Below are 25,929 nucleotides of genomic sequence, written 5' to 3'. Positions count from 1 at the left end.
CCCTTGAAAGCCACTACTAGCTTGGGCCCGGATACCCAAACTCTACTAACATCAGAGAAAGAACCCAGTTGCGACCCTAGAGGGCCGTAACAGAGAGAGAGAGAGAGAGAGAGAGAGAGAGAGAGAGAGAGAGAGAGAGAGAGAGAACCTCTCTCAGTATATGCCTATACTAGCCCTCAAGCATTGGCATATCCCTCACCGGCAGAATGTGACCAAGCCTACTGATTAGCTTTGGTATGGATATTGCATCTTGGCAAACCACTTTGTTGCCAAGATGCAAGTTCCTGATCCTTACCTCCACATCTTGCTCTAAGCACTGTGTCTAGGATGACTGAAGTAGTTATACAGCAGGCTGAAGTTCTCCATTTCCTTAAAAGGCTAGACACAGGCCAAGCTTTGGAGCCAGATAAGGTCATTCCAAGGAATTTAGCTGAAGGAATTTAGCCCTCCTTATGGAAGAAGGCAGTTGTTGTTCCATTACGGAAGAAGGCAGTCCAGTGGTCCAGAAGAGCCGCACAGTGGTTGGTAACTAAAGTCCATTCTCACTTCTCTTCATTACTGGTAAAATCCAAGAATCATTAATAACTGAGCAAATTATATCACTTTACAAACAGAAATCACAATAGCGTGATGCACTAAATGAACAAATTCACAAGGGCCCTGATGATTCGACGTAGGTTCGAACCCTCATCACGGCCCTTGTGGATTTGGTCATTATATTTTTTTTTATCATCATCGGCTAGTATGTGATCGTCAGTATGGTTTTAGAAAAGGCCGACCTGCTTCGGATCTCTTGCTAAATCTCTCCACTAAGTGGCATCAGTCACAGAATGAGTCCAAAATCATCAGTGTTGTTGCTCTAGACATAGCAGAAGCCTTTGATTGGGTCTGGCACTCTGGATTAGTAATGAAGCTTCAAGCACTAGGTATCTCAGGCTCCATCTTAGAGTTAATAAAAGACTACCTTCGACAACAGACCCTAATAGTAGTCCTCAATGGAGCAGAATCCAAAAGTCACTGAATTGGTGCCAGCGATCCACAGGGTAGTGTGCTTGGCCCTCTGCTGTGGAATGTCTATTTCAACAATCTATTTCATCTCATTTCTGAAGCTCAAGCCTATGCTAATGATTGCACTCTAAACTTTACAAACAGAAAAGAAGAAATGCCACCCGTTGCAAGACTCATCAATCATCAACTTTCAGTGATTTCTACCTGGGGTAGGAGATAACAGGTCACATTTGCGGCTGAGAAAACACAAACGATGATGATAACTAGATTGTACATTGCAAATCGGACAGGCTTTCAATTTTTTTTTTTTTTTTGAGATATATTCATGAGTTGTTACATTCTTGTACAGCCACTAGTACGCGTAGCGTTTCGGGCAGGTCCCTGGAATACGATCCCGGCCGCGAAGAATCGTTTTTACAACCAAGTACTCATTTTACTGTTGAGTTAAACAGATGCTACAGTTAAGGATTTGCGCCCAGTAAATCCTCCCCGGCCAGGATACGAACCCATGACAAAGCGCTCGCGGAACGCCAGGCGAGTGTCTTACCACTGCACCACGGAGACTGGTGGCAAATCCTTAAAATCCCTAGTGTTGACAGATGAAATTGACATTTTGGGAGTGAAGACTCTTCAGAGATAATGAAGATTAACGTGCTTAACTTAGCCCAAACGTCAGCCAGGACACTTACAGCCTTACATGAAGGTGTGAAAGGTGAATTTGACACCTTGACAGTTGCAAAATCTTACATGAAGCACAATTTCGCTCTCATCTAACAAGCAGTACATCATCGCACCCCTTTCCTGAGTAGTCAGCTCCCCACCATTCATCAGACTATTGGACAAAGTGGCGAGCCGTGCAGAAAGGCTCATCTCTAGTCTTGACCAAGTCTGGCGGGAACGGTCTGAACATCTGAGCCTGCAACACCGTCGTGACGTTGGTGGTCTTATTATTATGTAAAAGTGCAACATACAAAAAGTTTCGTGCCTGGCCCAACTCCGTGGACTACTAATAGTTGCCACCAGTAGCACCAGGCGCTCAACCTTCAATTCTCATGTTGGAGGTGCCTTTCTCGAGAACATCACTCCGTCAGTGATCATTCATTCCTAGAATGACTCGCATCTGGGATTTGTTCGCTCAACAGGTTGATACACGGGAGACCAGGTCAACTGATCACATGACGACTCTGGCACACATAGGTGAGTATTAATTAGGTGAGTACACAGTTGGCTACAGGCTCAGCCTGTTCCTTATATGAGTGTTACCTAATGTTGTTAACGAATAAAGGCTTCTCCTAGTAAAGCATATAACTAGGCTCATGGAATTAAAGGGCCTCTAGGAGTAGGTTTCAACATAGCTGATGAAGGATTACAGCTCTTGCTTGCAGTTTCACCAGGTTCCTTATATGATAGCTCCCTATGTAATAGATTAAAAGTATGTTCTCTTGAAATAAATGAGTTTCTAGAAGCAGGTTTCAGATGAGCTTAGATTATGATAACAGCTTTTGCATGAAGTTTCACTAGGAACGTCATGTGACAGCCTTTATGAACCCCTAGCCTTAGTTTAAAAAAGAATGAGAGAGAGGTGGTGAGGGTCTGTTCATGTGTATGCCATAATGCTAGTTATGCAAGTATTTCCAAAAGCAACTTTAATATTTGAATATTGGAGCATAATGGGTGTAAACCGTCATTTTTTGAACTTAGGGAGGACTCTTGAGAAATAGATCATCTTTTCCATGACTCAGGTGTAAATTTTTTGATCCTCGTAATAGTTTGAGATTTTCTTATTTTTTGCACTAATTCACTAGTGATGGTCAGACAGATAGGCCTGCACAAGCCAACACGTTGAGTGTTAGACGTGAACATTTTACTTTAAAACAGAAAAATAAAATGACAAGAGCAACCGTCGATGTCCACTTCCTTGGGAAACCTATCCACTAGGTCGCTTAGCTCCTCAATTTCTAGGGCAATGTTAAGGATAACTATTGGACTCTCACACCAAAATTATATTTGGTGTGTGTGGTTATGAATCAAGTTCGAGTCCAGAAACAGACCTTCATTAAATGCAAGAAATAGTCTAGTTTGTTGCAGCATAGGTATGGTGGTAAATATTGTTGAACGCTATTGACATAAAGACACTTCTTTTATTAACAATAACAATTTATTATAGGACTTAATACTAATACAAAGCACAACCATTTAACGTTACGTTAATTGTCCTAAGTAACCACTAATGACAGCTATTCAAGTAGCAGTACAGTACGGAATCCTGTTTGTAATGCTTTTGGCTGGTAAAATGAAGTAGACTGAACAAAAAGATGCTCACTTTGACTCAAGACACAAATCAAAACAATTAACAACAAAGCAAACACAGCAAGACTGGTGTTATGACGCAATGTAGACTGGGTGGAGCGAGGCTACCCAGTGAGAGTTATTCTGCCTTCCGGACCTGATTGAGAGGTCAGAGGAAAGATGTATATATTAATATATAATAATCGTCAGTGATTAATTTTAAAATATGAGCAGAGGATGTGCATTTAAATAAGTGACATGAAATGAGTTGTTGATACTTTGGTGGCAAGAAGTGATGCAAGCAGGAGGTCGTGACCTCACTTGAGTTACGGCAGTCGTCAGACGTGGTTGTACTTTGTTGATTCTCCTGGAAGAAGGAAGAATATAGTTCCCTGTCTTAGTGGTGGAGCAAAGGCTGCTTGTTTCCAAGTGTGAGGAAACTGTTGGGGGACATTGTGCACCATTTCTCTGTAATTTTGATAAATTAGAGGCGACCTGAAAGTGTGTGTCTGTCATGCCTTTGTAGAACTCTAATTGTGTTGCTTCCTCAAAAGAAAGTAAACAAGCAGGCCTTCTGTTGTGGAGCCTACTGGGCGACTCAGTGTACTCAAGTCAGGACTTGAAGAAGCCTTGTGAAGCAGTCCTACAGTGATTTTGTGGGCGGCCTGTGTGAGCGCCATTGTTGAGTACCAGGGCCTGAGCATGCCCCTAGGTCATAGATCCCTGCAGTAAGCCTGTTTAATAGTTTGTTAGATTAGCTAACAGTGTTTGATCGTGTGTCCAACGATCATAATGAACATATGAATATATAGGGTTGAAATTTTATTGAGCTGAAATAGGAAATTTAAGTTGAGTGGACATGTTGGAGGCGATATCTGCGCACCCTCACTCTCCCTTGTCTGGTGAGCGACTGAGGGGCAGCAGCCCCAGTGACGAAGGGAGGCCCCAGGAACTTGTCAAGACATGTCCCCAGGTGGACCCGTCCAGAATGGGGGAGGACCCATCTCACGGCGATGCCGTAGTGTTAAGAGTGATGTTGGGTGGAGATTATTTTCTGTGAATACATTTAATTATGTTTTATTAGGAAAACATTTATTATGTCATGATGATGATGGATTCACGATTGTGTGGGAGAACTGCAACGTTTATGTGGGAGAACTGCAACGTTTATGTGGGAGAACTGCAACGTTTATGTGGGAGAACTGCAACGTTTGTGTGGGAGAACTGCAACGTTTATGTGGGAGAACTGCAACGTTTATGTGGGAGAACTGCAACATTTGTGTGGGAGAACTGCAACGTTTGAGTGGGAGAACTGCAACGTTTGTGTAAGAAACGTTAGTGAGAGAACATCGCATCGGAGGAGGAGTATAAGTGTGAGCCATATTCCCTGAAACAGAGGTGCCGCTGAACCACTCTCCCAGAACCAGACGCATACTATGGTGATCTTCCAAAGAATTGCAAACTCTCCAGTGTCTATTGCTGATCAATCGGTGGTAGCGCGAGTGTGTCTACCGAGGTCGGCTGTTTGTTCTGTCAGGGAGTGGCTGTCAGGGAGTGGTTGGGGTCTCTGTTCGACGGTAAGCAAGTATCAGGTTGGTTATAATAACCCAAGTTTCATTGTATAACCCCCCCCCCCCCCCTTGGTGATCAGAACACTGGTCACTGAGTCTCCTGTAACACTTTCAAATTACGTTAATAACACACGTCTCTAAGGACGGCAATAAAAGCAACAGTAATTACTTTATCGTTCTATCAAACAAATAATAAAATGTTTTAATAAAAACAACAATTTAGTTGATTACATTAATTAATTACATCCAGACGATCAACCCCCAAAAGTAATTTACATTAATTACAATCTGTCACTCAGTCTAACAACCAAAGCAATAATTGTCCCACAGTAATTACTCTGTCACAAAGACATTTAAACAATCATTGGGAAATTCCATGAATAACTGTCAAGCGGACAGATAATTAATCAATTAATCAAGAACAAATTACGCTGACTCAACGCTGTAACTTAAGATATCTTGCCAACCAAGACTATGTCACTTCACTTGATTACGTTAATTACACTGCCTCAATTGACAGCTAGTCACAATAACTAATTAACTTCACTGACTCTTCAATTAACAATTATAGATCACATAAATTCACATCACGCAGACAGAATAGAACATGGTAACACTAGGCTACTCTTCACAGTGCTTAATCAATAACACAGCACAAAATCACAACACAACACACTGGCATTATTAATCACAAAGACAATAATCAATAAACACAGTAGTCAATAAATCAGGGTATCACAACAGATCACCTCTTATGTCTCTGGATTAACTGGTTTCTTCCGAAATGATAACAAACCATACACATGGAAATCTATAACCAGAAAGGTATAATATTGAACCGAACCGCAACTCAAAACAAAAGTACAACCTGACTAAATGTGTATATACGTGTAACACATACACAAAGAGAGACCAAATTACAGTAATCCCCCAGATGTACTGTAACCGTCCCTTACATGTACATTCTTTGACTATGCTTCCCTCACCTGTACAGGTGCTAATGAGACAGCGTCAAGTCGGAAGGTCGCTGTATAATCAGCACAAGAAACTTAAGCGCAACAACAAAATACAGAGATAAATTTATGAGTACTCACATTAATAAAACCGGCCGGTGGTGGTTGTGAGTGTGAGACGACGGTGGTGGTGGTGGTAGTGGTGGTGGTGGTGGTGGTGGTGGTGGTGGTGGTGGTTGTGAGTGTGAGACGATGGTGGTGGTGGTGGTGGTGGTGGTGGTGGTTGTGAGTGTGAGACGATGGTGGTGGTGGTTGTGGTTGTGAGTGTGAGACGGTGGTGGTGGTGGTGGTGGTGGTTGTGGTGGTGGTTGTGAGTGTGATACGATGGTGGTGGTGGTGGTGGTTGTGGTTGTGAGTGTGAGACGATGGTGGTGGTGGTTGTGAGTGTGAGATGATGGTGGTGGTGGTTGTGGTGGTGGTTGTAAGTGTGAGATGATGGTGGTGGTGGTGGTGAGTGTGGTGGTGGTTGTGAGTGTGAGATGATGGTGGTGGTGAGTTTGAGACAGTGGTGGTGGTGGTGGTGGTGGTGGTGAGTGTGAGACGATGGTGGTGGCGGTGGTGGTTGTGAGTGTGAGACGATGGTGGTGGTGGTGAGTTTGAGACGGTGGTGGTAGTGGTGAGTGTGAGACAGTGGTGGTGGTGGTGGTGAGTGTGAGACGATGGTGGTGGTGGTGGTGGTTGTGAGTGTGAGACGATGGTGGTAGTGGTGAGTGTGAGACAGTGGTGGTGGTCGTGAGTGTGAGACAGTGGTGGTGGTGAGTGTGAGACAGTGGTGGTGAGTGTGAGACGATGGTGGTGGTGAGTGTGAGACGATGGTGGTGGTGAGTGTGAGACGATGGTAGTGGTGAGTGTGAGACAGTGGTAGTGGTTGTGAGTGTGAGACGATGGTGGTGATGGTGGTGATGGTGGTGGTGAGTGTGAGACGGTGGTGGTGGTGGTGGTGAGTGTGAGACGGTGGTGGTGGTGGTGGTGAGTGTGAGACGGTGGTGGTGGTGGTGGTGAGTGTGAGACGGTGGTGGTGGTGGTGGTGAGTGTGAGACGGTGGTGGTGGTGAGTGTGAGACGATGGTGGTGGTGGTGAGTGTGAGACGGTGGTGGTTGTGGTGGTGGTGAGTGTGAGACGGTGGTGGTGGTGGTGGTGGTGAGTGTGAGACGGTGGTGGTGGTGAGTGTGAGACGGTGGTGGTGGTGGTGAGTGTGAGACGGTGGTGGTGGTGGTGGTGGTGGTGGTGGTGAGTGTGAGACGGTGGTGGTGGTGGTGAGTGTGGAATGGTGGTGGTGATGGTGGTCTGTGAGACGGTGGTGGTGGTGGTGGTGAGTGTGAGACAGTGGTGGTGGTGGTGGTGAGTGAGACAGTGGTGGTGGTGGTGGTGAGTGTGAGACGGTGGTAGTGGTGGTGGTGAGTGTGAGACGGTGGTGGTGGTGGTGGTGAGTGTGAGCCGGTGGTGGTGGTGGTGGTGAGTGTGAGACGGTGTTGGTGGTGGTGGTGGTGGTGAGTGTGAGGCGGTGGTGGTGGTGGTGGTGGTGGTGGTAGTGGTGGTGGTGGTGGTGAGTGTGAGACGGTGTTGGTGGTGGTGGTTGTTGCGAACCCGGATCCAGCGTCCGAGCACGGAGCAGTAACGACCCCGCCATCTGTGGGTCGGCTCCCGAAACCCACGCCAAACGGACGACGACACATGGTGAGGACAAGGCGTGCCAGCCACAAGGGCCAGTTTCCAGTCCTGTACAGCTCACAACACAGCCGCTCCTGACCTCTGGTGAGGTGGTGCTCCGACGACAGCGCCATCTATGGACTGGATACGTCAGGTGTTTGTGCCCGAGCCCGTAAGAGAGGTGTTTTAGTGTCCCAGTTATTGATGACGTGTCTGCTTACAGAGCCGACCTGGGACTGCTGTGATGGAAGTGGAGTCAGTCTACCCGAGGCAGCCAGTCTCCATACCTTGAAGTTTGCTGCAGCTGTTGTGAAGTCGTCCCCCCGGAAGAACACTGTGGTGTGTTAGCCTGCCAGTGGAGTGGCAGTAAAAGGATTTACCCGGGACCAACTGTTGGAGACGATCATCCACTGGGGTACTGAAGACAGGAGAGTGATTTGTGGTGTCACACGAGGCTCCTGTCTAGGGCGTTCCCCTTTTATCGTTTGTGGAGTGGCCGTACCAGCCTTGTTGGCTCAGAACCTGCCAGCAGACCAGCTGGACGTGTGGTTGACGGCCTCCACATCGGTGCCCCCAGTGGACCTGTGTTTTGGCTGACCTGTGGCCCGGGTAGGCTCGGCATTCTCAGAGGACACGTTGTGAGGCCACGAAGAAAGCACCGTGGACTCAGCACCTAGCTTCTGGATCCAGAGTCTTCAGCAGAAGACTATATTGTGCATAATCCCCTTGTATTGTGTTAATGCCCCTCCCCCTGTGCACTTTTTGATTTTATATATTTAATTGGTGATGGTGATAAGTATAATATTAAGTTCTTAACTTTCTTTCCCTACTCCCTTTAAGTTACTTGCGTCACGGATCACATCCCTTGATAGCCACTACTGGCTTGGGAACGGATATATATATCTTCCTCTAACAACATCAGAGTAAGGACCCCGTTGCGTCCCGAGAGGGCCGTAACAGTGGTGGTGAGTGTGAGACGGTATTGGTGGTGGTGGTGGTGGTGAGTGTGAGACGGTATTGGTGGTGGTGGTGGTGGTGGTGAGTGTGAGACGGTATTGGTGGTGGTGGTGGTGGTGGTGAGTGTCAGGCGGTGGTGGTGGTGAGTGTGAGACGGTGGTGGTGTTGGTGGTGGTGGTGAGTGTGAGACGGTGGTGGTGGTGGTGGTGGTGAGTGTGCGACGGTGGTGGTAGTGGTGGTGGTGGTGGTGAGTGTGAGACGGTGGTGGTGGTGAGTGTGTGACGGTGGTGGTGGTGGTGGTGGTGAGTGTGAGACGGTGGTGGTGGTGGTGGTGAGTGTGAGGTGGTGGTGGTGGTGGTGGTGAGTGTGAGACGGTGGTGGCAGTGAGTGTGAGACGGTGGTGGAGGTGGTCTGTGAGACGGTGGTGGTTGTGGTGGTGGTGGTGGTGAGTGTGAGACGGTGGTGGCAGTGAGTGTGAGACGGTGGTGGTCTGTGAGATAGTGGTGGTGATGGTGGTGGTGGTGGTGGTGGTGAGTGTGAGACGGTGGTGGTGGTGGTGAGTGTGAGACGGTGGTGGTTGTGGTGGTGAGTGTGAGGCGGTGGTGAGTGTGAGACGGTGGTGGTGGTGGTGAGTGTGAGACGGTGGTGGTGGTGAGTGTGTGACGGTGGTGGTGGTGGTGGTGGTGAGTGTGAGACGGTGGTGGTGGTGGTGGTGAGTGTGAGGTGGTGGTGGTGGTGAGTGTGAGACGGTGGTGGCAGTGAGTGTGAGACGGTGGTGGAGGTGGTCTGTGAGACGATGGTGGTTGTGGTGGTGGTGGTGGTGAGTGTGAGACGGTGGTGGCAGTGAGTGTGAGACGGTGGTGGTCTGTGAGACAGTGGTGGTGATGGTGGTGGTGGTGGTGGTGAGTGTGAGACGGTGGTGGTGGTGGTGAGTGTGAGACGGTGGTGGTTGTGGTGGTGAGTGTGAGGCGGTGGTGAGTGTGAGACGGTGGTGGTGGTGGTGAGTGTGAGACGGTGGTGGTTGTGGTGGAGGTGAGTGTGAGGCGGTGGTGGTTGTGGTGGTGGTGAGTGTGAGGCGGTGGTGGTGGTGAGTGTGAGACGGTGGTGGTTGTGGTGGTGGTGAGTGTGAGGCGGTGGTGGTGGTGAGTGTGAGACGGTGGTGGTTGTGGTGGTGGTGAGTGTGAGGCGGTGGTGGTGGTGAGTGTGAGACGGTGGTGGTTGTGGTGGTGGTGAGTGTGAGACGGTGGTGGTGGTGGTGGTGAGTGTGAGTGTGGGACGGTGGTGGTGGTGAGTGTGAGACGGTGGTGGTGGTGGTGGTGGTGGTGAGTGTGAGACGGTGGTGGTGGTGGTGGTGGTGAGTGTGAGTGTGGGACGGTGGTGGTGGTTGTGGTGGTGGTGAGTGTGAGGCGGTGGTGGTGGTGAGTGTAAGACGGTGGTGGTGGTGGTGGTGGTGGTGGTGAGTGTGAGACGGTGGTGGTGGTGAGTGTGAGTGTGGGACGGTGGTGGTGGTGGTGGTGAGTGTGAGACGGTGGTGGTGGTGGTGAGTGTGAGACGGTGGTGGTGGTGGTGGTGGTGAGTGTGAGTGTGGGACGGTGGTGGTGGTGGTGGTGGTGAGTGTGAGACGGTGGTGTTGGTGGTGGTGGTGGTGGTGAGTGTGAGACGGTGGTGGTGGGGGTGAGTGTGAGACGGGGGTGGTTGTGGTGGTGGTGAGTGTGAGGCGGTGGTGGTTGTGGTGAGTGTGAGGCGGTGGTGGTGGTGAGTGTGAGACGGTGGTGGTTGTGGTGGTGGTGAGTGTGAGACGGTGGTGGTTGTGTTGGTGGTGAGTGTGAGACGGTGGTGGTGAGTGTGAGACGGTGGTGTTAGTGGTGAGTGTGAGACGGTGGTGGTTGTGGTGGTGGTGAGTGTGAGACGGTGGTGGTTGTGTTGGTGGTGAGTGTGAGACGGTGGTGGTGAGTGTGAGACGGTGGTGGTAGTGGTGAGTGTGAGACGGTGGTGGTTGTGGTGGTGGTGAGTGTGAGGCGGTGGTGGTTGTGGTGGTGGTGAGTGTGAGACGGTGGTGGTGGTGAGTGTGAGACGGTGGTGGTTGTGGTGGTGGTGAGTGTGAGGCGGTGGTGGTGGTGAGTGTGAGGCGGTGGTGGTGGTGAGTGTGAGACGGTGGTGGTGGTGGTGGTGGTGGTGAGTGTGAGACGGTGGTGGTGGTGGTGGTGGTGGTGAGTGTGAGTGTGGGACGGTGGTGGTGGTGGTGGTGGTGGAGGTGAGTGTGAGACGGTGGTGGTGGTGAGTGTGAGACGGTGGTGGTGGTGGTGGTGGTGGTGAGTGTGAGACGGTGGTGGTGAGTGTGAGTGTGGGACTGTGGTGGTGGTGGTTAAGTTAAGTTAGACAGCAAGAGGGAGCCTTCCTTCTCTGGGATAATGTGCGGTTGTATTTTGTTACTATATAATTACTAATGAAGAGACATGGAAAGCCTCTTTGTTTCCCTGTTAGTTTAGATGATGTTGATATTGTACAAATGAATCAGAAATATTGTTATGCGAGTGTGGTGGTAGGCATAGCACAGGCTACACACACCTCTTTCTGTACTGGAAAAACCTATCAACATTAGCATGGAACAGATTACCCATCAACCTGTTGTTTTAAACTATCGCAGAATAAACAGATCGGTGTGGACCTTCCTTATTCTAGACAATGTTACAGACAGTCGCTGATGAGTGGAAGGTGATGGGGAACGCGCAAAGAGGACGGGAGGGGAGGGGGTGAGGGGGTACTGTTGACAAATACTGTCGTTGCCATACATGTTGCTCAGTACCAGCTGAGACATCAAAGAGTGTAGACCGGTCCCCTTAGCTCCGGTTTAACATGGACTAATGACTCCTCCTGGGTCATTGTGAGAGTTACCAGATCCCCTTGTGTGTTATGGTGTGCGGCCGGCAGTCAACTCTAAGAGGAGGTAATACACAACTATGGAAGCTGAGGCGGTGACGAACAGATGAGTCCCACGGCCCCCTATTACCTTCTCACGTCTTTCCATATTTCCCGGTCTCCTAGCCATGTGGTATGTGCCATGAGCCATGTGGTATGTGCCATGAGCCATGTGGCATGTGGCCGGCATGTGGAACTTCATATGCTTCTAGGTCTTAAAACCATAGAGGCTGGAGGGTGAAGGGGAGGGGTAAGGGTGATGGGCTATTGTTTACAAATACTGTGGATACCACATACTGTCTCAGTAGCAGCAGAGACGCCGAATAGTGAAGACCTTTACTCAAGGACTGTATGTGTGTGTGTGTGCGTGTACTCACCTATTTGTACTTGTGGGGGTTGAGCTCTGGCTCTTTGGTCCCGCCTCTCAGCTGTCAATCAACATGTGTACAGGTTCCTGAGCCTATTGGGCTTTATCATATCTACACTTGAAACTGTGTATGAGTCAGCCTCCACCACATCACTTCCTAATGCATTCCATTTGTCAACTACTCTGACACAAAAAAAATTCTTTCTATTATTTCTGTGGCTCATTTGGGCACTCAATATCCACCTGTGTCCCCTAGTGTGTGTGCCCCTTGTGTTAAATAGCCTGTCTTTATCTACCCTGTCAATTCCTCTGAGAATCTTGTACGTGGTGATCATATCCCCCCTAACTCTTCTGTCTTCTTGCGAAGTGAGGTTTAATTCGTGTAGTCTTTCTTCGTAGCTCATACCTCTCAGCCCGGGTACTAGTCTAGTGGCAAACCTTTGAACTTTTTTCAGTTTGGTCTTATGCTTGACTAGATATGGACTTCATGCTGGGGCTGCATTCTCCAGGATTGGTCTGATATAGTTGATATACAAAGTTCTGAATGGTTCCTTGCACAAGTGTCTAAATGCCGTTCCTATGTTAGCCAACCTGGCATATGCTGCTGATGTTATCCTCTTGATATGGGCTTCAGGGGACAGGTCTGCCGTGATATCAACCAGGTCTTTCTTTCTCTCTGACTCTTGAAGAATTTCATCTCCCAAAGGATACCTTGTAACTGGCCTCCTGCTCCCTACACCTATCTTCATTACATTACATTTGCTTGGGTTAAACTCTAACAACCATTTGTTCGACCATTCCTTTAGTTTGTCTAGGTCTTCTTGAAGCCTCAAGCAGTCCTCCTCTGTCTTAATCCTTCTCATAATTTTGGCATCGTCAGCAAACATTGAGAAGAATGAGTCTATACCCTCCGGGAGATCGTTTACGTATATCAGAAACAGGATAGGACCGAGTACAGAGCCCTGTGGGACTTCACTGGTGACTTCACGCCATTCTGAGGTCTCACACCTCACTGTAACTCTTTGCTTCTATTGCTTAGGTATTCCCTTATCCACTGGAGCACTTTACCAGTTACTCCTGCCTGTCACTCCAGCTTATGTACCAGCCTCTTATGGGGGACTGTATCAAAGGCTTTCCGACAGTCCAAAAAAATGCAGTTCGCCCAGCCTTCTCTTTCTTATTTAATCTTTGTCACCTGATCGTAGAATTCTATTAAGCCAGTAAGGCAAGATTTACCCTCCCTGAACCCATGTCGGCGATCTGTCACGAAGTCCCTTTTCTCCAGATGTGTTACTAGATTTTTTCTCACGATCTTCTCCATCACTTTGTGTGTGTGTGAGTGTGTGTGACACGAACTAATGACTTCCTCTTGGAGTGTGTTGAAGGGTTTCTGGCCCATTGTGAGACTTACCTTATCTCCGTGTGATTATAGCGTAGGCGGCAGGCGGTGACCCATTGGAAATACACAACTCCTTCCGACTGTCAACTATGCAAACCGGGAACATCATCATATGTGTTAAGATACCACAGCCCGCCCCTTCATAAACACATCCTGAAAGAGAGAAAGACGAGGGTGACTGCAGCAGATGCCTCCTCCTACAGCCCTCTTATCTCTCTTTCTCCTCGAACACCACTTGACCCACACCTTACAACAACAACATATTACCAGCTCTCCTACCCCTTATCTTCTCTCTTGTGTGTGTGTGTGGGGAGGGGGCACCCCTCGGGGGGGGGGGGCGGCACCCCTCGCTCAACATAGTCATCTTCCCTACTTACTATTATTTAACTATATATCTACATATCCCACTGATGCTACTGCTTAACTCTACGAGACCAACATATACACACCTGCTCCTGCTGCACACCTGTTCCTATACTCACTCCTCCTTCTACTACCCCCCCCCCCCCCCCCCGAGACACACAACGTCCCGGGAGACACCGAACTCTACGCTCAAAAGACACACACTTTAATTTTAAACACACCTGCTGTTGCTGCTGCTGATGCTAGACACCTGTTCTTATACCTACTCCTTTTACCGTTACACATTTATACCCCCCAGCGACACATAACGTCCCGGGAGACGTGGAACATCCGGCCCCCGCGCACCCTCGGAACCTCATACACCCATTGAGATGTGACTTCCGTGATTATCTGTGACAGGTACGCCCAGTCGCACAACTGTCACAGGTGTTGCGGATGGTCTACGTCCCAGTTTATGCTACTATTGTCAAGGTCTTGAAACTTTGTGCATTATTATTTTGTAAATTGCAAAATTGTTCATCAGTGATGGATTACACGAAATTGTAAATAACCTAGCTATATATTAATGAAATTTTTATCGGAAACAACTTTTTAATGTGAACAATTCCATTGAATAAATGTTCTTAAAGGGGTCTTAGCGAACCATTTAAGACACAGGAGTAAATTAAAAAATAGACACAATAACTACAACTAAAAAAGCGAGTCAGATCTACGTCAGTTCTTGACATATCTCAAAAGAAAACATTTTACATTTACAGAAAGCGGAGCGTAAACAACATGTCTTCGCTTCTTCATGTAGTAGGAAGAAGCATGTCAGCAACGAGGGTGTGGCGTCAGGTGTGCCCCATCTTGCAGTGCCTCAGTCAACAACGGGCCACACCTCATCTCAGTCCATTTTCCTCAGCTATGACAATGCAGTGCTCCCACCGCCCGCCCAAATTGTAAGAAAATATTCTTCATTGTCCCATCAATACTAATAGTATTAAGCGTAGAAACGTCTTACATAAGCCTTTAAAATTTGTCTTTTAAATGTAAAACAACTTTTCCCATCCCCCCTTTGTCCCCCTCCTCCCCCCTACCTTTCACCTCTTCCCATTATCTCATTAGATATATTATTAGGAAGGACTGAAACAACTATATGGGTCTTTTATCCCCACTTCATCCTCCTCCTTTTCTCATACCACTTTAGTGCCTTCATCCTCCCCTCTCCCACCACACTTTGGTGCCTTCATCCTCCCCTCTCCCACCCCACTTTGGTGCCTTCATCCTCCCCTCTCCCACCCCACTTTGGTGCCTTCATCCTCCCCCTCCCCCTCCCAATCCCCCTCACCACTTTGGTGCCTTCATCCTCCCCTCTCCCACCACACTATGGTGCCTTCATCCTCCCCTCTCCCACCCCACTTTGGTGCCTTCATCCTCCCCTCTCCCACCCCACTTTGGTGCCTTCATCCTCCCCTCTCCCACCCCACTTTGGTGCCTTCATCCTCCCCTCTCCCACCCCACTTTGGTGCCTTCATCCTCCCCTCTCCCACCCCACTTTGGTGCCTTCATCCTCCTCTCTCCCACCCCACTTTGGTGCCTTCATCCTCCCCTCTCCCACCCCACTTTGGTGCCTTCATCCTCCCCTCTCCCACCCCACTTTGGTGCCTTCATCCTCCCCTCTCCCACCCCACTTTGGTGCCTTCATCCTCCCCTCTCCCACCCCACTTTGGTGCCTTCATCCTCCCCTCTCCCACCCCACTTTGGTGCCTTCATCCTCCCCCCTCCCCCACACCACTTTGGTCCCCCCGTCTTTGTCTGCACCAGCCCACCGCTGATAGGCTGGTGCAGACTGTAAAGCACTCCGGTAAGCCCTCCCATTATCACCGGCCAGCCCCTCCCTGGTAAACCTCGCCAAGCTACACCGGCCCGCCCCTCCCTGGTAAACCTCGCCATCTACACCGGCCCGCCCCTCCCTGGTAAACCCCGCCCATCTACACCGGCCCGCCCCTCCCTGGTAAACCCCGCCCATCTACACCGGCCTGCCTTCCCTGGTAAACCCCGCCTATCTACACCGGCCCGCCCCTCCCTGGTAAACCCCGCCCATCTACACCAGCCCGCCCCTCCCTGGTAAACCTCGCCATCTACACCGGCCCGCCCCTCCCTGGTAAACCTCGCCATCTACACCGGCCCGCCCCTCCCTGGTAAACCCCGCCCATCTACACCGGCCTGCCTTCCCTGGTAAACCCCGCCTATCTACACCGGCCCGCCCCTCCCTGGTAAACCCCGCCCCTCTACACCAGCCCGCCCCTCCCTGGTAAACCCCGCCCATCTACACCAGCCCGCCCCTCCCTGGTAAACCCCGCCCCTCCCTGGTAAACCCCGCCCATCTACACCGGCCCGCCCCTCCCTGGTAAACCCCGCTCATCTGTTCATCCAGATGAATGGACAGATAAATGAATAGATAGAAGGATGGATACACAGATGAATTGATGGATGGGCAGATAAATGGATAGATTCATGTATATATTGATAGTTGGATGGATCGATGGATAGATAGATGGATTAATAGATGGACGGATGGATAGATAGGGAGGTGGGTGGATAGTCAGAAAGATAGATAGATAGATAGATAGATATATACTGATGAATAGATAGAATGGTAAAATATAGACCGTCTCCATGGCGATCTGGTTTGAGGAGGAGGAGATTCCAAAGCACTAGAACCCGTTCTTCACTGCTTCCTGGGCCTGTTCTGGTGTTTCGAAGGTCATCTTCATCGTGGGTCGAGTGGCGTCGTTTGTCTTAAGAAAAGCTGTCGTTGCTTTCAGAGTAGGGTTTTCTTCGTTCACTTGCCGCACTATGGTGTCGGCATCCGCTAACCAGCGGTTCAGCCTGTCCAGAAATATCGTCTTCCCGGCTGTGATTTGTCTGGGAGGAATCAGTGACAGGTTCGCCTCCAATAGTGAGACCCGGCGTTCTGTATCCAGGACCTAGATTCACGTAGCTCCATGTATTTCTTCGTAAGTGGGTTTGCTAAGTGTGCCCTAAAAAGATGCTTAGGTGCGATTCACGTAGGTCCACTTAGGAATGATATTTGGGTTTTGGGTCTGGTTCACCTGCGTGCCGATAGAGGTCACTACTGTGTTTCGTTTGGCCAATCAGAGAGCAGCAACATTCTTCATATTGAAGATTTAGTGCTGGCTTATCGGAGCTCTACTGCCTCCTATTTTTGTCGAATTTTCTTATAAAATTAGTATATTTCGAAGTAAAACAATGTTTTTTCAACTTCTACAGCCAGCACCGACATTGTAGTAAACAAATATGTTACATTTGTTGTTTACCTACGTAATTCTAAGAGATACTGTGTAGCTGTCCTTGTTGCTCGGAAGATGCGCTGACAATTATTGTATATATTTACTGAATTTACCAAAGGGCCACTAACTATCTAGTGGCCTCGACGATGACAGAAAGCCGGCGGCTTGTTAAAGGGCCCGCCAATTGTCTTAATGATATTTTTTAGCTGGAATTTGGCATTTACGGCTTCAGCGGGTAGGCAGTTCCATGGGTTTATAACCCTCTTGGTGGAGGGTTATAAAGATAGGATAAAAATAAACCAGTAATATTTCTTTCATTATATTTTTTTATTTAAATAACTGCATCAATATTTTTATAGCTGACAGGATTTGTTTTACCACACAGGTGAGTTATTTGTTAAAAAAAATTGGTTTATTGTTACACACAATGGTGCTACATAGCCTTCCCAGCTTGGTGCATTCTTTTGATACTTACTTACTGATTAATAAATAAATAATAATAAATAAATTTTATTCAGGAAAAGTACATACAGTTGATTTACAAACATAATGTTGGTTTTATAGAGAGAGCTAGTACATACAATTCCTAAAGCCACTAATACTCAGAGCATTTCGGGCAAGGTGTGGGGGAAAAAACACTTGAGGTTATCTTGAGATGATTTTGGGGCTTTAGTGTCCCCGCGGCCCGGTCCTCGACCAGGCCTCCACCCCCAGGAAGCAGCCCGTGACAGCTGACTAACACCCAGGTACCTATTTTACTGCTAGGGAACAGGGGCATAGGGTGAAATAAATTCTGCCCATTGTTTTTCGCCGGCGACTGGGATCGAACCCAGGACCACAGGATCACTAGTCCAGCGTGCTGTCCGCCCGGCCGACAAACTATGTCTCACTTAGACAAAAACTTAATAGTAATCGGGATTAGGTATAAATTGTGTTGAAAGAAGGAATAATAAAAAAGGTGGGGGAGTAACATAGCACAAATCAGCAATTGTACACGTTGGTCAACAGCGTTGTTTATAAAATAGGAAGACATGGGTTGACATTTAGGGGGTAAGATAGGTTAAATGGAGTTAATTAGGTAGTACTTGGTTTTACTCTTAAACTGGTTGAGAGAGGTACAGCCATTGACATGATTCGGGAGGTCATTCCACATTCTGGGTCCCTTGATTTGTAGAGCACTTCCAGTTTGGTTACACACAGCCAAATTGTGTAACAGGAAGAGGTCTTGGACACAAATTTGTTCTATGCTAAATGTAGAGGAATCAATTGAGTATTCCTCATATAAAATAAGTAAGTAAGTAACTATCAAAAGAAGGCACCAAACCGGGAAGGCTATGTAGCACCATCAAATGTGCAGAATAATCAAAGGGCGCTAAATATCTCCAAGGATGCCAATACGAGAACAAAAACGCATAAGGCGAACGATATCAAAAGTATCCGAGTCGCCAAGAATTCTATTGAGGGACAGGTGACCGCGAGGGGCGGTCATGACCACGACCGTAAGAGGGGACAATGCAATTAGGACAATAAGGAGCAGGGCGGCGCTCCATCAAGTGACCATGGGTTAAGCGAGTATGGCCAATACGCAACCTCGCCAGAGCTGTTTCCCATCGCCGGTTACGGTGGTAGGAGGACAGCCACGAAGAAACACAACACTTAAGAGTACGTAGTTTGTTACCAGTAACAGACGACCAAGAAGCCTGCCAACGGGTAAGGACGGAGGAATGGATAACCGGATAAAAGTCGGAAAATGGAATACCTTTACAAGAGATGGGACAAGAGCGGACAGCATTCTTGGCGGCAGCATCCGCATGCTCATTTAAAGACACACCAATGTGGCTGGGAACCCAACAAAACTCAACCGACTTAAATTTACTGTGAACAAGAAACAGCCAATGCTGGATCTCGACAACTACTGGATGAACCGGATTAAAGGCCCTGTGAGCCATGAGGGCACTACGAGAGTCAACAACAACTACAAAGGAAGACTGAAAACAAGAAAGCAGGAGACGAATAGCATAAAGCTCCGCTGTAAAGATGCTAGTCTCTGGAGGTAAGTGACACATATAAGTGCGATCAGGAAAAACAACAGAGCAGCCAACACCGTCCGCAGACTTAGACCCATCGGTGAAGACAGAAACGGAGCGGGAGTGAGAATGAAAAGTGCTCAAGGAAAAGGCGTTTTAGAACCGTAGGAGGGTTAAAAGCTTTAGTAATGCGGGTCAAGGATGTACAAAACTGCGGAATGGGGACTCTCCACGGGGCAAAGAAGGAACAACACGAGGAGAAACATTAGAAATACGAATGGAAAGAGAATCCTGTAGGCGAGAAAACCGGATAGAAAGAGGGAGGTGGTGAAGATGAACAGGAACCGCAGGAGGGGGTAAAAGTTAAAGCACGACAGAGGTGAGAAGAAGGATGTTGTAAGGACCGCGCAAGATAGCAAAGACAGTAGCGATCACGGCGGTCCTGGAGAGACAGGAAGCCAGTGTCAACATACAAGCTAAGGACGGGAGTCGAACGAAAGGGACCAGAACTGAGGCACAACCCAGTATGGTGCAAAGCATCAAAACGGCGAAGAGTAGGAGAAGCAGACGAGTTAGCAAGGCAACCATAATCGAGCTTAGACAGGATGAGAGAGGAATGTAAAGCAAGGAGAGTGCGCCTATCCGCCCCCCAAGAAGTATGGGACAATACCCGAAGGAGGGTAAGGGCCTTAGAGCACTCAACACGCAGGTAAGAGATATGGGGAGACCAAGATAAACGAGGGTCAAGGAATAACCCCAAAAGCTTTGCGGAATCTTTGTACTCAAAGGAATAACCATGAAGTGACAAAGAGGGACGAAGAACGACCCGTTTCCGCGTAAAAGTCATGGCACAAGTCTTAGAAGTAGAGAACTTGAAGCCATGATCGGTAGCCCAAGACGACACGGCATCAATTGCAAGTTGAAGCCGGCGCTGAAGGAAAGGCGAATCATCACCCTGACAGCAAAGGGTAAGATCATCCACATAGAGAGCGGAGAAGACACCTGAAGGAAGAGAGGAAAGAAGACCATTGAGGGCAACCAGAAAAAGAGTAGTGCTCAGAACACTACCCTGGGGCACACCCTAGTATTGCTGAAAAGAGGCAGAGAGAGCGGTACCAAGTCGCACCCGAAAGGAACGACGAGAGAGGAAGCTGCTGAGAAAGAGAGGGAGACAACCACGAAGGCCAAAAGAATGAAGTTGAGATAGAATATGATACCGCCAAGTGGTGTCGTAAGCCTTTTCCAGGTCAAAAAGGACGGCAACAACGGAGGTCTTCGCAGCAAAAGCAGTACGAATAGAGACCTCCAAGTTCACCAGGACATCTGTCGTGCTGCGGCACTTGCGGAAACCAAATTGAGAAGTGGAGAGGAGGTGATGGTGTTCCAGGAACCACATCAGACGAACGTTAACCATACGTTCAAAGAGTTTGCAGACACAACTTGTGAGGGCAATAGGGCGAAAGTCCATAGGGAAAGTACCCAGAGACCCCGGTTTGCGAACAGGGAGGACAACGGTATTGAGCCAGTCCTCAGGGACTGACGACGACTCCCAGATCCGATTATACAGACTCAGTAAATACTGACACGTGCACGGAGGGAGATGGCGAAGCATCTCATAATGAATACCATCGGAGCCCGCTGCCGTAGAACCGCAGAGGGCCAGGGCAGAACGAAGTTCAGAGAGAGAGAAGGGATCATTATAGGGAAGCTGAGACGAATGCAGAAATCTAAAGGACGAGACTCAAGGACAGGTTTACGAAGAAGGAAAGATTGGGCAAGATGAAGACCAGAGCTAACAGACGAAAAGTGGGAACCCAGTACAGAAGCGACCTGCAACGGGTCCGCCACAAGAGTATCATGGAGGTGACGGACCGGTGAAACATCGGTCCGGATGGCCCTACAGGCCACTGCACTCGCTTTCCGAAAGAAAAGAAAAGAATCGGTCGTCTGCCTACGGCGGTGCCTCTTCCAGGCTGAACGCTTACAGCGGACATCCCGAGCACAGTCTGCATTCCACCAGGGAACGCACTTCCGTGGACCCTGAGAGGAAGAGCGAGGAATAGAGCGGAGGGCAGTGTTGAAGACAGTGTCATGAAAAAGCAGGAGAGCGCGAGAGAGAGGCAGAAGGGAGAGGTCAGAGAGAGCAGCACTGAGGGTAAAAAGGGTCCAGTTCGCCTTAGCAAACTGCCACCTAGGGAAAGAGAGGAAAGGGCGAAAAGAGAACAAGGAAACAAGGATGGGGAAATGATCACTTCCATGGAGGTCATCAAGAACCTGCCACTTGAAATCTAAGTAAAGAGAAGAAGAGTAGAGAGAAAGATCAAGACAAGAAAGGGTGCGAGTCCGAGAGTCCAAATGAGTGGGCTCACCAGAATTCAGAAGAGACAGGGAAGAAGAGAGGATAAACGGCTCAAGAAGGCGACCCTGGGTATTCGTCAGAACGTCACCCCAAAGAGAATAAAGACAACTGAAATTACCAAGCAAGAGCACAGGCTCCGGCAAGGAGTCCAGGAGGTGTTTCAAATCAGGAAGAGAAAGCGGGACACTCGGTGGGAGATAAATGGAACAAACTGTGTACCGTTTCCTCATGAAGATACGAACAGCAGAACAATGGAGAGGAGAAGGAAGAAGTAAGGGGACAAAGGGAACATCAGCGCGAATCAAGAGAGCAGAAGAATTAGAAGCCCCAGCAACGGCTGGGGAGGGGGAGAGAAAGGAATAGCCACGAAAACGACCAGGATGAGCACCAAGCATCGGCTCCTGGAGACAGACACAAAGGGGCGAAAACTGCGAAATCAAACGAAACGCACGAAACGAAACGAAACCGAAAACGAAAAAAACCGAAACGAAAAATCGTTTCGGAAAAAACGTCGGAAAAAAAATCGGAAAAAAAACGAAACCGAAACGAAAAATCAAACGAAACCTGCCCGAAACGCTTTGCGTAATAGTGGCTTTAGGCATTGTATGTACTAGCTCTATCTATAAAGCCAACAAACTTTGTAAAATCTCTTTATGTATGTACCTTTACCTAAATAAAAATTATTATTATTATTATTATTATAAGTTGGAGTTCGAGGAAATTGGCGTAATAACCTCGAACGTTCCATTGAAGAATAGACATCGACGAGAAGAGAAAGGACAACAACAGAGAACAAGGAAGAAACAAAGGCGAAAGAGCAACATAGCACATCAAAGAATATCAGGGTCGGGATCAGGGTCAGCAAAGTCAGGGTTAGGGGGCATGGGTAAACTGAGCAAAGACGGAGGGAAGGAAGCGGGAGAACAGACCAGAGGTGGGCAGGTGGGGTCCGGAGGAGGAGGAGGAGGAAGAGGAGACAACGGACAGGAGCAGTCAAGGACAGCAGCAGAAAGAGGGGAGCGCACCTCAGCAAGGGCAGCAACCGAGAGAGAAGCAGGGGCCAAAGAAACCTCCATAGCAGGAACAGGGGGCGTAACCACTGAAATGGGAGGGGAAGGAGCAATAGAGCCAGTAGTAGGGGCCGAGGAAGGAAGCAAAGTCTTCTTACCCGCCGGGGAGGAGGAAGGAGAGGAGCCAGGCTTATGCTTCTGACGTAAAGAGACCGGTGTCCCAGCAACCACGTACTGGGCAACGGATTCTAGCATCTCAACAGGAGAAGTTGAACGAGAGCACACATGACGGTCGTTTGGAGAGCGATGGACATCAGCCCGCACCGACAGGCGGCGGGGAGAGGCAAGAGACGGAGGGGAAGGATGGGAAGGAGGAACGGAGGGAGACGAGGAAGAAGACACAGGAGACAAGACAGACCGGGTAGAAAGAAGGGACACCCCAGACAGACGACCAGGAGGGGGACCTTTCGGGACAGAATTCAAAGGAACAGAGGAGGGGGCAGTGGGCGTATCAGGGTCCAAAGGCCGGAAACGGTTGTGAGTCTGAGGAAGGAGGGAAGGACGAGGAGAGGAAGAGCGCAACACACGAGCATAAGAGACGTGAGCATAAGGCGGGAGCCGGCGAACCTGGTGCCTCGCCTCAGGAAAAGATAAACACTCCCTGTGCTTCAAGTTGAGGACGGCTGCCTCAAGCTTGTAATGGACACAGGCACGGGAGAAGGTAGGATGGGCATCACCGCAGTTGAGGCAACGAGCCTGGGAAGAAGTGCATTCCGACTTAGAGTGACCTTCACCCCCACACAAAGGACAGAGAGCGACAGTCCCAGAGCAGCGGAGGGCACCATGCCCAAACCTCCAGCACTTGTTACAAAGCCGAGGAGAAGGAATATACTCCTGGACAGAGCACCTAGCACCAGCAAGAATGACAGAGGATGGAAGGGTCCTACTATGAAAGGTGATCATCACAACGCGAAGGGGTTGACGGCGACGACCACGAGGGGGACGAGTGAACGAGTCAACCTGGAGGACAGAATGGCCTTGGGCATCAAGGATATGCCGAATATCATCGTGGCAATCCTGCAGATTCCGAACACCGGTTGCAATATGGGGTGGGAGGAGAATAGTGCCAACACTGGCATTCATCCGAACGTTCTTGGAGACAGGGATCAGGGATCTTGAACAGGGATCTCGCCAAGGCAGGATAATGCAGCCAAGCGGGAAGCTGCATCCTGAGAATGAGCAGCAAAGACACGTGTACCGAGACGAGTGGGGTTGAAGGTAACAGACGCATCCACGGAATCAACGAGATGCCGATGGAGGGAGAAATCGTCAGGAGGCGCAGAATCAAGAGGGAGGAGATCAAAGTATTTGGCCCACGAAGCAGGACCAAACAAGTCCTGATACGCGTCAGCACGGGAAGGAATCGAGCGAGTGCGGCCGTGGCGCTGACGGCGTTGAGAACCCCCAGAGAGAGAAGGGTCAAAATGTGCAGTAGTCACAACGAGAGACTTAGCCGCACCAGGGGACGAAGAGGTCATCACTGGGGGCTTGTGGCTGGACCCAACCACAGAAGAGGGAGGGGAGCTGTGGGAAGAAGTCAGGACGGTTAAAGGAGGAGCAAGGTCGGGGCCCAATGCAGCATGGGCTACAGAGCCCGGTCTTCCAATACAGGCCGACTCGGGGGCTTGGTCGCCCACCCCACGAGCCTGAGAGGGTACAACGGAAACATTCAACGACATAGATGAAGAGAAAGAACTTCATCCACAAATGTGCCCCCATACCCACCATGGAGCCACAATTAGAGGCAGGACACCCAACAGGAAGCTATTGCCGATCATGCCGGGGCCCCCTAGGGGTGCATCGTGAGTATACGCCCCACAAACGCCACCTTAAGAACCGCCAGTCCGTCGAGATCGGGTTCAGCGACGAAAGGGAGATTGACAATAAAAGGTTCCCCTCACTCGAGACGTCGGGTACTACAGTTCTACGGAGCATCACACTCCAACAGCTGTCCACTAAGCCCCCTCACGGCGCCAATGGGCCGGATGGGGAGGGGGTCAAATAAAAAAAGCTGCCTCAGCTTATTAGGTAAATAAAATACGCATTTCTCATATAAGTAGCTGCCTCACTTCACTGCCTTACTGCTACATAGCCTTCCCGGCATGGTGCCTTCTTTTGATAATTACTTATTCCACACCCAAGTTGTGTAACAAGAAGAGGTCTTGGACCCCTACTTCCCTCTCTCTTTTTTAATAGTCCATATAGTCATAATTATAGCTTTAAGTATTCAATTAATAAAGTTTTTGACATTTTTACCCTTCTTACCTAGCATCATTTGTGCAGCATATTTTTATTTTATATCTCACCCAGATTTAATTTCAAAATAAAACCAAACTAAACAAATTAGAAATGAGTATGTATAGCTAAGGTACACCCTTACTGCTAGGTGAACAGGGGCATTTGGTGATAGTAAATGATCCCATCAGGCAGGTCTCATCACCTTCTCTCATATTTCATGTTCACCAGTGTTTATTTACTTAATAACTACTGGTATAATATCTTGCCATTATAAAACTAATTCTAATATCATAAAAGACATATTTACTCAAAGTTTCAAACAAAGAATACATATATAACACACACGAAAGACTCCTCTTCACGAGATTCAATTGCTATAATCTTTTGTCTATGTTCCAAAATCTTAAAATCGATCCCAGTATTATGTAGTAGAGAAAAATTGAGTTATATCTAGTTTACGTAAAGTTACGAGTGGTTGACACCACACTTAGATCCCGGACCAAACTTACGAAGGTTTTTCGACTTAGTGTAGCTACCTGAATACCGACGTAGCCGCCACGAAGGCGCTAAGAAGGAAAACATTCGTAGCTAAAAAGAAAAACCTGGGTAAGTACTTTCATGAATCTGGCCCCATCCAGGATCTACTGTTGGTCCACTTTTATTGCTTCGTTACCATGTATATGGACGTCAACTGGTCCAACTGATGTTGCCTTGTCAATTGCTGCTGCAATTTCGTGCTCAAAGTGCTTGTAGACTCCGAGGAGTCGCACTTTCACATGTTCTATGGCAATGATTCGAATTGTCAGGAGAACCTGGAGTGTACAGTTGTTTGCCGGCAGCTGTGTGGGAATACAGCTTACAAGAGAGGTATGGGGGGACTTACTGTTTTAGATTCAGCTACTAGGAACAAAATGTTTCAAGTAGCACGGGCTATGGTGAGCCCGTGGTGGGCTTACCTGGCACAGGAGCGGGGCTGTAACTTCTAGCGGCTTACAAGGTTGTTTTTCTTTAACAACCTTGTAAGCCGCGAGAAGTTACAGCTTACAAGGATAAATCTAGACATTTAGTGTGGGGTACACCTCACTCTACGATTCACCTTACCCCCTTAATCGTAGGAAGCGGGGAAGGGTAGGGCGAGCTGGTGATTGTATCCTGACTCCGGCTTCTAGCTGTCCGCCAATGTAGGTCTTACATCTTCCCTCTGGGTCAATTTAGGACCATCGAACAGTTGCATGTTCGAAGTCGATTTCATCTGGATGTTGATTATTGGTGTCAGCTCATGAATGAACATACCCTCAAGCATACGAACCCTCATACGATCGTCGATGCGTGCGATTACTGTCGTATCTTTCACTATGTCTTGGCGATTAAGAATGGTGTTGTGTTATTGAGAATGATGTTTA

At 48.7% G+C, this 25,929-nt stretch overlaps 1 protein-coding gene and 1 long non-coding RNA gene across 4 annotated transcripts in view; one reads left to right on the top strand and one right to left on the bottom strand.

The window, feature by feature from the left end:
• LOC138357738 (uncharacterized) overlaps window positions 1–13,674 on the bottom strand; it is a 275,493-nt gene extending 261,819 nt beyond the window's left edge. Inside the window, exon 1 of the long non-coding RNA XR_011225121.1 lies at window positions 13,186–13,674. This is a non-coding gene — a long non-coding RNA (uncharacterized lncRNA). The remainder of the gene's footprint in view (window positions 1–13,185) is intronic.
• LOC123753433 (uncharacterized) overlaps window positions 1–25,929 on the top strand; it is a 108,596-nt gene that overhangs the window by 26,908 nt on the left and 55,759 nt on the right. For 2 of the 3 annotated variants that reach the window (XM_069314734.1, XM_069314732.1), the window contains exon 2: window positions 14,295–14,477. In XM_069314734.1, coding sequence (XP_069170835.1) covers window positions 14,314–14,477 — 164 coding nt within the window. In that variant the 5' untranslated portion in view covers window positions 14,295–14,313. Of the gene's footprint in view, window positions 1–11,297; window positions 11,436–14,294; window positions 14,478–25,929 lie in introns of those variants that run through there. The other variant, XM_069314733.1, reaches the window with a different exon arrangement.

This window comes from Procambarus clarkii, chromosome 80 (genome assembly GCF_040958095.1).
Source record: "Procambarus clarkii isolate CNS0578487 chromosome 80, FALCON_Pclarkii_2.0, whole genome shotgun sequence".
NCBI lineage: Eukaryota > Metazoa > Arthropoda > Malacostraca > Decapoda > Cambaridae > Procambarus > Procambarus clarkii.
The sequence above is the reverse complement of the archived record's forward strand: the minus strand, read 5'-3'. Positions and strand labels throughout refer to the sequence as shown.